General features: G+C 33.8%; 2 protein-coding genes across 6 annotated transcripts; both read left to right on the top strand.

The window, feature by feature from the left end:
- The first annotated feature begins 466 nt into the window (after nt 1–466).
- Nucleotides 467–4,099, top strand: LOC125186815 (peroxisome biogenesis protein 19-2-like). The gene is made up of 6 exons (XM_048083266.1): nt 467–544; nt 666–747; nt 866–914; nt 1,089–1,398; nt 2,992–3,308; nt 3,828–4,099. The coding sequence occupies exons 2-6, from the start codon at nt 708–710 to the stop codon at nt 3,871–3,873; spliced, it is 762 nt and encodes a 253-aa protein (XP_047939223.1). The 5' UTR covers nt 467–544; nt 666–707; the 3' UTR covers nt 3,874–4,099.
- Nucleotides 4,100–8,999: 4,900 nt separating this feature from the next.
- LOC125190147 (sodium/pyruvate cotransporter BASS2, chloroplastic) lies at nt 9,000–15,942 on the top strand. 5 transcript variants are annotated; one of them, XM_048087355.1, is made up of 15 exons: nt 9,001–9,304; nt 9,420–9,473; nt 9,911–10,011; nt 10,098–10,400; nt 12,545–12,665; nt 12,787–12,828; nt 12,894–13,007; nt 13,110–13,172; nt 13,436–13,563; nt 14,490–14,571; nt 14,840–14,891; nt 15,021–15,118; nt 15,276–15,434; nt 15,578–15,667; nt 15,750–15,942. In XM_048087355.1, the coding sequence occupies exons 3-15, from the start codon at nt 9,977–9,979 to the stop codon at nt 15,825–15,827; spliced, it is 1,365 nt and encodes a 454-aa protein (XP_047943312.1). In that variant the 5' UTR covers nt 9,001–9,304; nt 9,420–9,473; nt 9,911–9,976; the 3' UTR covers nt 15,828–15,942. The 5 variants fall into 5 exon arrangements, with proteins under 5 accessions (XP_047943313.1, XP_047943312.1, XP_047943310.1 ...); XM_048087356.1 differs by having other exon boundaries at nt 9,000–9,473; nt 12,548–12,665; XM_048087353.1 differs by having other exon boundaries at nt 9,001–9,473.
- Nucleotides 15,943–16,364: the final 422 nt, after the last annotated feature.

Below are 16,364 nucleotides of genomic sequence, written 5' to 3'. Positions count from 1 at the left end.
ATGAATGATCTTTAAATTTAATTCCCCCATATATATTAAGCTAGTTTTTTGTCTTTTATTTTATTGTTTTGTTCGTTCCTCCTCCCGATCAATTTATTATCCATCCAATATGTGAGTCACATAAATCATAATGAATAAACTAGAAGATTTGTATTGGTGCCTCGGTCGAATGATGGTAATTGCAAGCAACACAATATCTAGAATCACAAATCAATTCATTTTTCAACTTTAAATTTGAAGGGACTATGTTCGTTTTCTTCTCTCTTCTGATTTGTGGAGCTACAGGTAAAGTTGGTAGTACAATTACTATTTGATTAAAAATGTAATTTCTGAAAAGTAGTACAAATTAAAGCCCAATCCATTTAATTATTGGAGGCCCAACAAAAGACTTATGAGTCAGAATGTGAAGGCCCAACAAACTACTTCTTCTTCTTATCTAGAGGAGTAATAATAGTATCAGCTCAAACAAAAATTGAGAAACCGGGTGAAACATAAGCTAAAAAAAATAGGCGACGGCCACTTAATCACCGCCGTTTATTCCTTGGTCAGTTAATCCGTCCAATATCAGTTTACACATTTGTTAATTTTGCAGTAAAACCCTTTAATTCACTTTGTCATTCTTTTTCCTATAAACTCATTAGTTAATTCCCAATTCAATGGTACAGGAGTAGATATTTTCCGTTGTGTAAAGTTGGAGAAAACAAGAAATGGCTGACCACTCCGACGATTTAGACGAACTTCTTGACAGTAAGAGGAAGAACCCCTTTTATTTGTTCTCTTTGATTTTGTATTTATTTTGATGAATATGGAGAGGGGCAGAACACCAGCCAGTTGATTTTGTGTTACTTTTTCAAACAATTTTCAGCCGCTTTGGATGATTTTCAGAGCCTTAATCTCGCATCTTCTGCTCAAAGGTACAAACTTTATCTATTTTATGTGATTGGATTGTAGAGAAACAATTGGATTGAGCTTTAAGTTTTTGTTCTGGCTTGTGATTGATTAAGGATTACTATTATTATTTATCTATTTTGCTTCTGGATTTCTTTCATAGAGATAGGTATACTGATATTTCTTTTGTGGGATTATAGATGTGTAGATGATGGAGGGAACAAGGTAGAGGGTTGTACATTGACTAGTGGGAATGTTCAAGGGTTAGGAATGGGGTTGCCTGATTTGAAGACCAAGAAAAAGGGTAAACAAAAGGTACCACTACCACCGACAAAGCAAGAATCACACATCACGGATGCACTTGATCAGTTGAGGGAGCAAACTAGGGAGGCGGTGAAAGGCTTGGAATCGGTGTCTGGGCCTCGGCCCCCGTTGGCTGGAGATGGCTTTGGTGCAGACCCAATGATGGAGGATTGGGTCAAGCAGTTTGAGGAGCTTGCAGGCACACAGGTTAGTGTGGCTTGCTAAATTTGATCTAGTTTATGGTTTTTTGTTGATGCACTTTGCCGTTTCATAAGTGGAGTTTTTTTTATTTTTTGGGGTTCTGTTTAGTGACCATTCTCGAGCTGAATTTTGCTGCAGCCTGCTAATGGTTTATTGTGATAGAAAGAACTTAGTCCTTCACTGGAGTTGCATTGAAACTAACATTTTTATTGTTAAAATCAGGATATGTGTAGGTATTAGTTCTTACGTAATTTCAAACTTTTCATATTTCCTACCATCAAAGCTCCCAACCTTTTTGGTAACATTTGTATCTCCTTCACTATAATTGGAAAATGCTGTAAGTTGGCACATTTATGGTTCACACCTTGCCAGGCTTTTACTTGTAATAATGTCAATAATTTGGCAAAAGCATGTTGTTAACTTAATAACTTCAACTAGGACTGATGGTGTGAACATATTTGATGAATTCAATCTTTTATGGTTTTTATCTCCCTGTTAGACATGGATATCGACTGTACAAGATGTGAATGTTTGTGAGTCACTATGACCTTGTGATCGGAACTGTTGTTCCTAAGGTCAATGACTCAATGGATGGGCTTGGGCAATATGCTTGATTGTGTAATTCTTACATCTAGTATGCATAATTAATTGGGTAAATCTAATCATGTATACTTGGTATTCTTTGGTATGTTGGGGTATACTATCTAGGGAGGATCTTTTGATGTTCCTTTTCCCATCAATTAGAGAATTCTATTGTTGACTTACATAAACATCATGGGAAAAAACCCCAACCCAACTTAAGAGTTTTGCAGGGCTGGCTAGTTGTAATCTTGTTGTGTTTTGTGTTGATACGATAACGGCACAAACACAATAAAGATGGTGTTCTCGTCAGCAGTACAACAGTTTTTTAATTAAATAATTAAAATAAACTCAAGTACATGGCAATATATTTTAACAGCCTCCAAAGTGATAAAATATACAAATATTTAATTGAAAAATAATTCAAATTTACTATCGTGGAGAACGATAGTGACACATGCACAATAAGCCTAAGCACTAACACATTAATTTTGTGCCTTTCGGAGTTGTAGTATAAGTGTATTATACTGTGTTAAGATGTGACTTCTAGAGTAGTAGAGTGACAGGGTATTGATTTTACCTGTATGGTTAAAAGCACCACACATGTCAATGGATGAATGCAATCACGCATAGCATGTAGATAAGGTATCAACTACATGTTTTAAGTAGAACATGAAGTGTGTCCCTCAGTGTCCATTGCCACAAACTTCCGATATATCTTGTTGTAACATTGACTCAATATTTATGCATATGATACGAATCGGGCGTCTTATACTGATATGGTCATTTCCTGCATAAGTTGCATTTGTTCAGTAGTTTGTTATGATTTTATTAATTATTAATTGTTAGTTTTTTATTTTGTCAATGAGTCTATTAGTTTAATAAGATAAGTACTCCTTCCGTCCCACTCAAGATGGCCACTTGTATAAATACTTGATATTTCTTTTTAAATTTTCCTTCTCATTTATGTTTTAGTTCATCTAAGAGTGATACACGTGTACTCTGGCCTCTTATTTGCAGGATATGGAGTCAATTGTAGAAACCATGATGCAACAGCTCCTATCCAAGGAAATCCTTTACGAACCTATGAAAGAAATTGGTGAACGCTACCCAACATGGTTGGAAAAGAATAAATCTGAACTGACACATGAAGAGTACACCCGATATTCGAATCAATACCAGTTTATTAAAGATCTGAATCAAGTGTATGAAGCCGAGCCTGAAAACTTCAACAAGATTGTTGAGCTTATGCAGAAAATGCAAGACTGTGGTCAACCACCCAATGATATCGTGCAAGAGCTTGCCCCAGACTTTGATCTATCGAATCTCGGACAATTGTAAGCATATATTAATTTCCTGTTTCTATTCTAAATATTTTTAGGAGGAATTCATTAGTTTAGTGTAGCACATCAAGAACATGGCATTTCCGTTTCCATACTAATAATGTTGTAGTTTGAGTTAGGATTCTAGCTTTAATTTTGGGAAAAAAATGTTGAAGCGAATGCATTGGTATGTACCAAAAAGCATATCATAGTGCTGGAGAGTAGAGATTTGAGACGACATGTTCGAGCAAATTCAACTGCTCATAATCTGCGTAGTTGTTGCAATTAATTCTTAAACAGATAAAGGAAAATTAGGTGTTCAAATCCTTGTGTACATTTTAGCTTGTGGATAACAGTAGTGAATGCACGGGATTGTTGGTCCATACGTCTGATGAACCTATTTCGTAGTTCCTGAATAATTTTAAATTTTTGCTTGTATCTAGTTTTTGGCTGTTGTAAACTTCTTTTCCTTCACTTGGCAAATGTTTCTTGATTTTACTTAGGTGATTGAGTTATTGTGTTTTGGTGTTGCAGGTCGCCAGAAATGTTCGAGTCTCAACAGAATTGCCGTATCATGTGAGAGAAGATACAAGTGTTGAGAAGTTGAAAATTATGAAATATAGGCATGTCCTCAGATTAATGTTCTTTTACATTAGTTTTCAGCTATGTTTGAATATTTTCAGCATACTGAGTTACCGGAGAGGATCACGAGCTACTCATGGTTTTTCATTGCGAGAAAGGTATATTGTCCGAGCAAGAAAATGGTGCTGCCTTAAATATATTAAAAAGCGAAAGGGTTATTGCTATTTCCTAGACCTTATTTTCTTATCTTTTCATAGGTTCACTTCATCACTCATCAAGATTTGCTCAATATTGCAACACAGTATTGCTTTTTTGGCACCCGAATGCAATCTAGAATTTGTTCATAAGAACAGACTGATTCACTTCCCCAGCAAGTTTTATTTTAATTAACGTCAATTGGAATTTTTTAGTAATTGTGCGAGTGGGATACTTGTTTTTGACCAAAAGTTGTCTCATCACACTGCAAACTTAGAGCAATCTAAATGCCTTGGACTGACAAATCACATCGAGTCACCTGAGTTTCTTGTAAAGTTAAAAATGAAAAGTTTCTTGTAACGGTTGTCGTCACTTGGGCCAAGTGGAGTTTCTGTCGAAACTCACTCAACCGAAGTGAGGTTCTCTGTATGGATAACAGGATAGGACCGAGTGGAGCTTGGATACAAACTCACTTGACTAGAATGGTGAATGTCAGCTAGAATAAGGTCGAGTGGGTCTAGAAGTCAAATACCACTAGACCAAGTGAGAATCGCTGGATCTTACCAAATGTCCGTTCTTTCGTCCTTTTTGCTCGTTTTGACCCACTATCTCTCACACAATTTCAACAAACTCGTCAAATTCATTTACTGCGTAATCGGTTGGGAACTTGGAATCTCATGTTTCGAGTTATAAAACCTTACAATGTGCACATCAAACAACATAAATTCTATAAAATTACAAATTCATTCCTACAACATTATTGACTAATAATGGCTTGCTAAATTATTAGCCGGCCCAAATAGCCCGCTAAATTTACATGGTTAGGGCTGAAAATTTCTAGCCCGTTAAAATTACAGTCCGATTAGCCCGCACCCGATTAACCCGCAACCCGTTAGGGCCAGACTCAAAAACCCAATGGGCTGGCCCGGAAATCAGATAAAATTTCTATCGTTCTATTTGTTTGACTCTAATTCGACACTTCATCAGTTATTTTATAATATAGATTACTTAAAGAATAACTTTCAATTTTATATATTAAATATATAAATTATATATTAAATTTTTATTAACATAATAATAGATATATAAATTAGAAACTTCAAATTCACTAAAAAAATATATTTAAATTTTAAAACATGCTTTAAAATTTCTTGATGTTTATGTTTTATTTTGCATAAATCTCAAATATTAGTATTTGATCATGTTTATGTTTGAGTTTAAGCATATATCTCAAATTTATCATAATTAAATATTTTACATTTTATAAACATAACTAATTTTCACCATTATTTATTGGATTGATCGCACGTTAATTTTATCGGTAGCAACCCGATTAGCCCGTTAGGCTAGCCCGAAACCTGAGCTTTTAGGGTTAGGCCGTTAGGGTTGAACTTTTATAACCCGAAAAAATCACAGCCCGATTAGCCCGCACCCGATTGACCCGCAATCCGAATAGGGTTGGCCCGAAACCCGATGGGCTGACCCAATTGACATCCCTACTACAAAGTGATTGACAAAGAATTAAATAACACGTATCAAATTTAATTTCCAAATGGCCAAATCCATTAATCCAATCGGGGTGTGTCGTTATGGTAAATCGTACCAAAAAGATCATACCATATACTATATCAAAAATTCGATATGATAAAAACCATACCTTTCCTTCATTAAAATTTTTGGTATATCGAATTTTTCAATATAGTCAAATTCAATCCTGTACCGCTTATTTTTGGTTTGTCATACTGAAATTCAGTATATTGGAATTTTATGGCTTACTGAATTTCGATACTATATATTGCACTGTCGTTACACCAAGTATAAATATATTCGTTATTCATGCTATATAGCATTTTTACGGTATATATTGATGGGGTGCACTATGGTGACACCATAGTTAAAATGACAACCTAAGCAAACTATTTGTGATATATATGCAAGCAACTCGGCATATGGTTCAAAGCAATCTGCGATATGAAATCGGAGCACTATTGTGACACCATAGTTAAAATGACAACTTAGGCAAGCAATATGCTATACATAGGCAAACAATCCGCTATACATAGACAAACAACTCGTCATATGGTTCCAAGCAATCTGTAATACGAAATAATCAAGCAATCTGCAATACATAGACAAACAAGCCTGCCACGTGACATGCTAAGGTTGAATCTGCTCATAAATCTAATGGCTTCATTGGTGGTAGGTTATCATTTTAATTTGAGTTGTCATTTTAGTATAACCCTATATTGATATCAACATATATACGGTATATCTTAAATTAAGGGGTATATACCAAAATTTCAGTATGCCGTGATATACCTTGGTATATGAAAAGTCATAAAATTACCATACCTAAATCTTTTGGTACACTATCATACCGTACCGAAAATCAAGGTATACATATTTTTCTTTACGCAAAGTTTGATATATATTAGTAGTATTTTGGTATTTTTTTGCCCTTCCCTACTCTTGCTTATACTCTATGTTTTGTACAAATCACGCCATAGGGTAGTGATAAAATGCAAACTCATATATTGTACTAACTCCAAACTTTTCAACACAATATCAACACAATATAAAATTTTAAGATTATGATGTCAACACAACATCAATCATTGGACCACTGGCGTATCCAGTGTAGTACAAAAATACGATTTTGTATTATATATTGTACCATTTGTTAAAAAGCTTCAGTGGCGCAGCGGTAGAACGCGCCTCTTTCCTTCTCTGTGACGTGATTTCGATTCCAGGCGGCCTCATTTTTATTCTTGTATTATGTCCTTTATTTTGGAGTTATATTGTACTCCTACATTTTATTATTGTATTATGTCCTTTATTTTGGAGTTGTACTGTACTCCTACATGAAACTTGAGAGTATTTTTGCTGTAATTTATTCTTTTCTTCTTCTATTTTATAGTGATTATATTTTTATTTATATGGAGACTTTCAAGTGTTTTTATCTATAGATTACTATGTTTATGTATATTTTTTCAATATAATATCAATAGTTTACTTAGAGTATTTTTTTATTTTCAAAAAGATTTACTTTTCAAAAAGATTTATATGGAGTATATAATTACTATTATATTTATATTTTTATATTCACAATTAATGAAATGAACGAAAAAGGAGCAATAATTCCTCTATATCAAAGTAAATATCGCACTCCCGAATCAAAAATCCTGCATATGCCAGACATTGTGTTGACATTGTTTGTTGCTATTATTTTATCAACTGTTGATATTTTCTAATACTCCAGATAATAGTTTGGAGTTTGTACAATATTTAGAGTTTGCATTTGATCACATTCCTCACACCATAAGGCCATGTTTGGTTGGCGGAAAAGTAAAGTTGGCAAGGAAAATGATTCCTGGGAAAATGAATCCCGGGAATATGATTCCTAGTAACTTTACTTTCCTGTGTTTGGAAAATATCAAGATTTTAAATTTATATTTAATTTAAACACCAAACTAAAATATAATTATTATTATTTATTTATAAAAAAAGAATAATATTGTAATTTTTTTTAATAAATTATAAATACAAAAAATATATTATTATATTTATTATTACGATGTATAGTTTAAACATGGATTATTCATTATAATATATAATAATGTAATTATAATTATAGTTACATGGAGTATTATAATGATTTATTATATAAATAAATATAATAATTATTATATTATAATTATAATATTTACGGATATTATAATTGAATAAATTTTATAAATTAAAATTGCACTATGACTTTATTGATTAATTTTTAATTTATAAAATATAATAATAATTATTTTTTATACAATTTTATATTATATAAATATATTTTAATTATTAATTATTAATAAATTATTAATTACTATTATGAATTATTATAAAATATAGTTATAATTATGATAATTTTAATTATAGTTATTTATTATAGTGAAATTAAGTATTATTTATAATTTTAAATTATTTTTAAAACATTGTAATTAATAATAATAACAATAACAATAACAACAACAACAACAACAACAACAACAACAACAATAATAATAATAATAATAATAATAAAACTATACTACTATATTGCTTAAATATGTAAGAATCCTAAAACTGAAAAAAAGAATACTTAAGAAAAGTTAGAATTCAGAATCATGAAAAGTTGTAGTAACTTTCCTTATTCTCGGATTCTGATTACTTTCCCAGTTTGATTAAAAATCGAAATAAACACAAGAATCTAAAATTTAAAGAATCAGTTACTTTCCCTGACAGAATCCTGACAACCAAACATGGCATAAGCGTATGTGTTCTTATGGAATTTGAGTATGCTAACACTTTTCTTATTTGTTGCTAGGCTTAATTTAATTAATTCTCTCTCCGTCCACAAAGAGTGAACTATTTCTTTTCTCGTTCGTCCCTAAAGAGTATGAACTTTCTAATTTTGAAAAATTCAAACAAACATACTACCCCTACAAATCATTTTATTTACAACTTGTACCATTACCATTAACACTTCTACCATTATAATAATATAGACCCACTCTAACATTATTTCCACTACCCTACCTCTCTCTCTTTACTTTACCCCTCATTTATTAAAATCCGTGCCGAACCCAAAGTTCATACTCTTTGGGGACGGAAGGAGTACTAATTAATTATATATAATTATATATGCTTTATATATTTGATAGAAACTAATAATTCTATTTTATATAAAACTACAATAGATTTATCTATTTTTATTCGTATATATTTTATTCAAATATAACATTTTTATGTATATGTTAAGTACACGTGTGTTTATGTTGATGAAATTGTAACCACATATTGCTCATCTATATACACCCTATTAATAAGTAGATATTCTCAAAGCATACAATATTTTACACCTTATCCTTCCTAAATAAAATAAAGTGTGCCCTTGAAGTTGAACAGCATCAAATTGCTCATACCAAATCATCTACTTTTCACTTTCCCATCTTGCCCCTCCAAATGCACAGTGAGGAAAAAGAACTTTTTAAAAAAAATTCACCCTCACCTCTGCCGCCATATATTCTGCATTGCTTATCACATCTTGTTTATCCCAGTGATGGCCGATTCATCTCAATTAGTAAACTGTGCAAGGTTTGGCGGAAATCGGGGGAATAAATGCTGCCTGCAACGAGTAGAGGTGTCATGGCCGGTTTCCAGCTCATTGTTCGTTGGTAACGCTTCCTGTTAGAGAGCTTTTATTGAAGACGAAAATGGTGAGAGGCACAGAGAGAGGTCGGAGGGATTGGAATTTGTTGGAAGATTTTGGTACACAGGGGCAATTATGTCATTTAGTGGGGTGCTTGATCTGGCTTAATCAATTATTTGCAGTTACATGAAGACGAGAGAGAAACCGATACAACATTATTTTTCTTGTTGCTTCGGGTATGTTCTTCCTCTGTTTTTTCTTTGATAACTATTCGATATTCACGATTTTTTAATCAATGCTCGGTATTTGTGTTCAATTTTGTGGTTTATTGATGTTTCTCTTCATTCAGAGGAGTGAAAATGGGAAGAGCTCCGTTTTTGACGCAGTGTGATTCTGTGTTGTTAGACAGCTCCTGTGATCTTGTATAACTAGCGGGAATTGTTGCTAGATTCATCTTTAAGTAACGGACTTAGAGTGAATTTAACTTCTGATTACTTGTTTATCGTTATTGAATTGCTGCGGAGAGTGTTTTAGTACTCGATTTTTGAGTCTCGTTAAATATGGCAGCAAAAGCCTCTCAAAAGGAAAAATGTCTGGAAAATGAAATTGGATGAATTGAATGTATGTCTATTGAAATAGAATAGTGGGATGATAGTATCTTCTTAAACGTCAGGAGTCTGCTCTCTGCAAGAGCTGCTTAAGTGGATGCTTATAGAATTGGGTGAAAAGTAGTTGAGCTATGGCATCTTATATTGGTGCTTCAGTCCATTCCAGGTAAGAATGCATGATAATGGCTCAGTTTGAAGTTAGTAGCATGTTTTCTTGCATGGGATGCTGAATACTTGTTTTTTTTATGCCAGTTACTTAAGCTACCTTTTTCTTGGGGAGCCAAATGGAACTCGAATATCTAAAGGTTCTGCTTCTCCGGCTGCTGTTATGAGAAACAGTGCCAAAAGCAAGGAATCAGGACCTGGAAATCCAAAAACAATGGCTTCCTGTCTGACACTTGCAAAAAAAAATCAAATTTTGAAACTTAGGAGCTCCTTAAGACATTTTGCTATCACATACCCGGACAATGTAAATGTTGATAGGGAATATTTTAAAATTCCTGGGACAAGGAAGTCTATGGGTGCAAGAACCAATAAAATGTTGAGTTTATGCAGGTGCATTTTCTTTTCATTCCCTGTGCTACAGTATATGCTTTTACTTCCCGATTTCTCTTTAAGTGCATTCTCCTTCATATAGTCTGAAAAGAAAGAGATGTTAAAATAGTAATAGTGATCAACATAATTGGGGTGGTGCCTGATGTATTGGGAACAATGGCACATCATGGCAGGAATATTGTGGTTGGTTGTAAGTGTTGAAAAGCATTTTAGCCCACAAGTCCTTAAGTGACGTTTACTAATAATTGGAGTATACAAGTTTATTATCATGGAACCCATAAGGACAAGACTAGAAAGTTATGTTGAACAGCATAGAAAATTATGTTGAACCGCATAGAAAATAGGTCTCATAGAAGACTGCCAAGTTTATATCTAAACTGTGAACATAAAGGAGTACCAAATATGGAAATGAACATAAAAATACTTAACTGTACTGTGAGCTCTAGTATGGAAATCTAGTTCCTCACTTTGAAATGTTAAAATTGGCCAGGCTATGCATGGTTGGTTTTCACCAGATAAAGTCTTACAAGTTTCTTTTAACAATACGATCAAGCACAATGAGTTGTTAGCAACACTTTCTTTCTTTTACTCACATCTTCTATTATGCTTAGTAAATGTTTCAAAGAACTCTTGCAAGTACTGCAAAGCCATCCAACATTTCCCCTATAAACTACTCCCTCCGTCCGCGAATAGGAGTCCCGTTTTTCCATTTTAGTCCGTCCGCGAATAAGAGTCCCGGTTCACTTTTTCCATAAATGTCAATAGGGCCCCACCTTCCACTAACTCATTCCACTCACATTTCATTTAAAACTAATATATATAAGTGGGACCCTTATTCCCCTAACTTTTTTCCACCCACTTTTCTTAACATTTCTTAAAACCCGTGCTGCCCATGAATGGGACTCCTAATGGCGGACGGAGGGAGTACATGTTTACAACAAAGGGTGGTCTTGGATTTTTTCTGGTTGGGATATTATCTCTCCTTAAACTCATTGTCTAATCATCTTCGTGGAAAGGAAACCCCTTTCCTAGAATTTGATTCATTCCTCTTAATTTCTCATCCTATGTGTACATTGTTTAAAGGGGTGTACATATGAATTTTGGATGTTGCATACTGTTATGAACAATTCTCTTTGTTGTGACAGGCAACATTACTCCTCAACTGAGAAATGCTATATGCAAACTTGTGGGCTTTGTTTTTAAAATTCTTGTTTCACTGTCAAAATCACGATCTATTGTTCTTAAAAGGTTGTTGCAACATCTTTATATGATTATATCATTTAATGCAAGACTTCGTAATAACTTTGAAGGTGCTGGAGGATTTGTAGTTTTTATTAAAAATCTGAAATCCGCCTTTCTTAGCAGCTTTCTCATTGTCACTTCCTTGCAAAGAAGCATTTTAATTTCAAGACCTTACTGTGAATTCTGAAAGTGGCTAATCTGTATAGAGTCATTTCATTAACTGTAGGTCTTACATTGATTTGTAGTGAAATTGTTTTGTCCATTGTGTTTTCATCATGTGTGGTATGGAATAAGTCACTGATTAATAAGCCTTTTGTAGTTGTAATTGGAGTATTCAGTGTCCAAGCATAAAAAATTGTCTTACAACTGCTTGCTTTTCTAGAGTTTCTTTCTTTTGCTTTCTTTTTGGTTTTGGTCGCTTGTTAACCGACCCTTCGTAATGATATCATATATGAATTATGAGTCTATAATTATGCTGCCTATTATGTAGACAGATGGTCTATCACCTCAGTTAACTACTTAACTAACCTGACTCCTAAAACTTATTTCTTTTCGTTATTAAAACTTGAGGGCTTTTGCATCCAGATATTCTATTTATCTAAAAAATAATTAGCCAAAAAATGTTTGTACATGTTCAGCTAGTTAAATATAATTGTGTTCTAAATTCTATGTTAACCTGCTTTTATCATGTAAAGGAATGTCAAAATGCTACTTCAAAGTAAGTTAGAATTTCTTTTGTCCCATGACAACAGTTTTTCTCACACGAGAAATCTGTCTTCTCTTATTTTCTGATCACTTGATGGAGTTACTAATCTACAAGTTGTAACAGCATTCTTAGCTTGTTTTTGTTTCTTTATCTTAACTCAACTATCTACGCCACTCTTACTTGTTTATAACTGCAGTAGAAACCCTACATTTTATTGCAAAGCAACCACCTCTGGAGATTTTTCCAGCAATACTCCTAGTCAAATGAGCCAATATGAGAAAATAATTGAAACATTGACGACTCTGTTTCCAGTATGGGTATGTCCACACCATTTTGTTGCAGCTAGCAGATGTGATTCTGCTGCTTGTGTTTGTAATATATCTTCAGAAGTAAATAATGTTTCTGAAAAAAATGTTCACATCTCTGAATTCATTGCAGGTTATTTTAGGTACCATTATTGGCATCTACAAGCCTTCGATGGTATGTTTTTTTGGTTAAGATGGATGCAATTGGAAAAGTAATTAACTGAGTATTCAACTTTGCAGGTTACTTGGTTGGAAACAGACCTTTTCACTATTGGATTGGGTTTTCTCATGCTTTCAATGGGGCTGACTCTGACATTTGAGGACTTCAGGCGATGCTTACGTAATCCATGGACAGTAAGTACTACTTCATTTTTGAACCTTAAGAACTGTTTATTAGAAGGAGATAACGTCTTACTACTTTTATCAACTTCTGTAGAATTAACATTCTCTTTTCAGGTAGGCATAGGATTTTTGGCTCAATACATCATCAAGCCAATGTTGGGCTTTTTAATTGCAATGGTACGTCTTGTTTTCTTACATGTTCTTATTTAACTCTATTATGTTTGTTTTTACTGGTAAGTTGTAACAGGAATTCGAGACAGAAATTTCTCTTAATAACAATATTGTAGCTATGTTTGTTACACTTATGTCTGTACTTGTCATAATTGGCCACAAGATGTGGTGTTATTGTAACCCAGTTGCAATACATTATGGGGAACTTGATTGTGAATCATGATTTTCCTTCACCAACTGATGCTTATCCAATTAATAATGTTATACAGACGCTGAAATTGTCTGCTCCTCTGGCAACTGGACTTATTTTGGTTTCTTGCTGCCCTGGAGGCCAGGCATCGAATGTTGCTACATACATATCTAAGGGCAACGTTGCACTCTCAGTTCTCATGACAACGTAAGCTCTAATTATGATTCTTCTACATTTTCCTATCACAATGCCATTAGGATGCCCTTTAGCTGCTTATCATGAAATCCATATACGACCGCATTAGTTGCTTTGTGATTAGTTATGCATCTCGAGTTCATTATGTGTTTGTGCATACATATAGGGTAATACTACCACGACCCTAGTGCATAACAAACAGCACTTAATATCCATCATATCCATCAGTGGTCAAGATTTGATCTCCTGTATGTCAATAGAAGCCATCTAGAATAGCAATATAAGTGTAATTTAGTTAACACGAAATAGTTAGTTAAAATTAACCACTTTCTCTCTCCTAAAAATATCTAAAACTTTGAACTTCACATAACTCTCTCAATTGAAATTATATTTTCACAAAACATATATTATCAAATTAAAGGTAATTTTATAAGGATTATAATGACATTCTTATTATATGTTTGGATGAATAAATTTGATATGTCATTAGTTTTCTCATAAAGTTACCTTTAATTTTATAGTACTTTGTAATTTTTAAAAAAAATAGAGAGTTATGTTAATTTAAAATCCATGAACACAAGAGATGAATAAACACATAAAATCTATGAACAACCAGATTAGTTGATTTGTGATTGTGTATGTGTTACATTTGTTCATTTATCTCGAGTTCATGCATTTTATGTGTTTGTTCGTAAATTTTGTGTATTTATGCTTGTAGTCTCATTTTCCAGTCTAATTTCATTCTAACAATTGCCATATTCCTATTTCCTATACGCCCAGACCCAGTCACAATGTTGGACATTGTCCAAGAATCAATTCTAGCTTAAAAAATAATTTTGAACACTGTTAAGCTGGGTGGCGTTTGTTGTATGATGGCATCTAAAGGTAAAAAGTGAAGCTATATCCAGATTAAACACAGTTTTGTTTTGGCATTGCAGCTGTTCAACCATTGGTGCTATTATCATGACTCCACTATTGACGAAGCTTCTGGCTGGTCAACTTGTGCCAGTCGATGCAGCTGTAAGCTTCCCTATCTTGGTGATTACATCTAGAAAATCCTACTATCCGGCTTATGAAACAACTTCTATCAGATCTGCTAGTCTATGACAAAAGTAAGATTGTTAGAGTAACCATACATATGATAAAGTAATTGGTCGTGGATTTGCAGCTTCATCCTGTTTATGATTTTATAATGTTAGTTGATGAAAAATTGTGATCCAAACGCCATATGATGCATTTGAATGAAACTTACTCTGCCTGCTTAATTTTTGTTAATCTAACCATGCAGGGCCTAGCTATCAGCACTTTTCAGGTTGTGCTAGTACCAACTGTTATTGGGGGTAATCTGCTTATGTTAAAATATTCAGCATCATTATACGGCAAAATCTGCTTGATCTCTTCACCATTCTAGATTTCCGCAAAGGTAGATGTTTTTTAAAATTGAATGAAACTTGTTCTCTGTTTTGCAGTTCTAGCAAACGAGTTTTTTCCAAAGTTCACCTCGAAAATAGTTACTGTTACACCTTTAATTGGAGTTATCTTGACCACCCTTCTCTGTGCAAGCCCGGTAAGTTCACAAGTTAAAAACCAATGATAAGACTCTCATATTACTTGATAAACAATCCTTTTGAAACCCCTTGTTACTGCACTCTTTTATTAGCTTCCCTCTTCTTTTACGTGTATCTTTCGTTTTCTTAGTGTGCAATAACTATTTCTTTTGTCAGATCGGGCAAGTTGCAGAAGTCCTGAAAAGTCAGGGAGCCCAATTATTATTGCCAGTGGCCTTCTTGCATGCTGCAGCATTTTTCCTTGGTTATTTGGTGTCAAAAATATCATTTGGTGAATCAACTTCCAGGACCATTTCTATAGAATGTGGAATGCAGGTATGCGTACATTCAATACGTACATATCTCTGTAAAGTAGTGGCAACCTTTTTTGTACGGGGGTGAACTTGAATAATATTTTGGTCTAAAAATGAAGCTAAAGATACCATATTCCTCTAACATGGTCTTGATCATACAAACAGAGTTCTGCACTTGGATTTCTATTGGCCCAGAAGCACTTTACGAACCCCCTCGTTGCCGTTCCTTCAGCCGTGAGCGTTGTTTGCATGGCGGTGGGTCTTGCATCAACCACCTACACTATTTTGGCCGTCAAGTGTGTGTTTTAACAGAGCTTGTGTTTTTTGCATATTACAGTTAGGTGGGAGTGCTCTTGCAGTGTATTGGAGGAACCAGCCAATTCCAGTTGATGACAAAGACGATTTCAAGGAATAGCCAATCATGATTTGTATCATTCAATTAGGAACTGCAAACGCGTTTTCCTTTTTTTATGATCATCATATTCATCCCACTTCATTTTTCTTAATTGGATGCTCCAATTTTGGCCTAATTGCTTCCTTGCTCTACTTTTATTGTCTTCTTAAATTTTAGTGGTATATACTATTTACTTTTGGGCTGATGCAGTTTTGACATGCTTTAGTGGTTAGTTTTGTGTCAGTTTGGTGATATTATCCTTCAACTACATAATCAAAAGTGAACTAAAAAGGCTCAAATCATGTGTTTCTAAATGTAAATAAGTAACTCAATCATAGATTTTTCTTAGTCTGTATCATTGCATTGTGATTGGTACTATCTTTTAGTAAGAACTTGACTGCCCCTCTGACTTGTCAAAGATTAATTGGGTGGCAATTCTCACGCAGAAGATGCATGCCAACATTTTCATTTCTTTAGACTTCAATCATGTATCTTTTTGATGTCTCCTTCAGTCACGTTCCTCCCCTTACCTTTAACTAGAGGGTGTAATGGTTCCAT

The sequence above is a fragment of the Salvia hispanica genome, chromosome 5 (assembly GCF_023119035.1).
Source record: "Salvia hispanica cultivar TCC Black 2014 chromosome 5, UniMelb_Shisp_WGS_1.0, whole genome shotgun sequence".
In the NCBI taxonomy this organism is placed as follows: domain Eukaryota; kingdom Viridiplantae; phylum Streptophyta; class Magnoliopsida; order Lamiales; family Lamiaceae; genus Salvia; species Salvia hispanica.
Note: the sequence above shows the minus strand (reverse complement) of the source record. Positions and strands in the feature narration are given on the sequence as shown.

Excerpts from the sequence above, each read along its gene's own strand:
- LOC125186815 (XM_048083266.1), top strand. The coding sequence starts at position 708 with ATGGCTGACCACTCCGACGATTTAGACGAACTTCTTGACA. Across the intron at positions 915-1,088 it reads CTCGCATCTTCTGCTCAAAG|ATGTGTAGATGATGGAGGGA; the intron begins GTACAAACTTTA and ends GTGGGATTATAG. Across the intron at positions 1,399-2,991 it reads AGGAGCTTGCAGGCACACAG|GATATGGAGTCAATTGTAGA; the intron begins GTTAGTGTGGCT and ends TCTTATTTGCAG.
- LOC125190147 (XM_048087355.1), top strand. The coding sequence starts at position 9,977 with ATGGCATCTTATATTGGTGCTTCAGTCCATTCCAG. Across the intron at positions 14,572-14,839 it reads TTGTGCCAGTCGATGCAGCT|GGCCTAGCTATCAGCACTTT; the intron begins GTAAGCTTCCCT and ends CTAACCATGCAG. Across the intron at positions 15,435-15,577 it reads CTATAGAATGTGGAATGCAG|AGTTCTGCACTTGGATTTCT; the intron begins GTATGCGTACAT and ends TCATACAAACAG.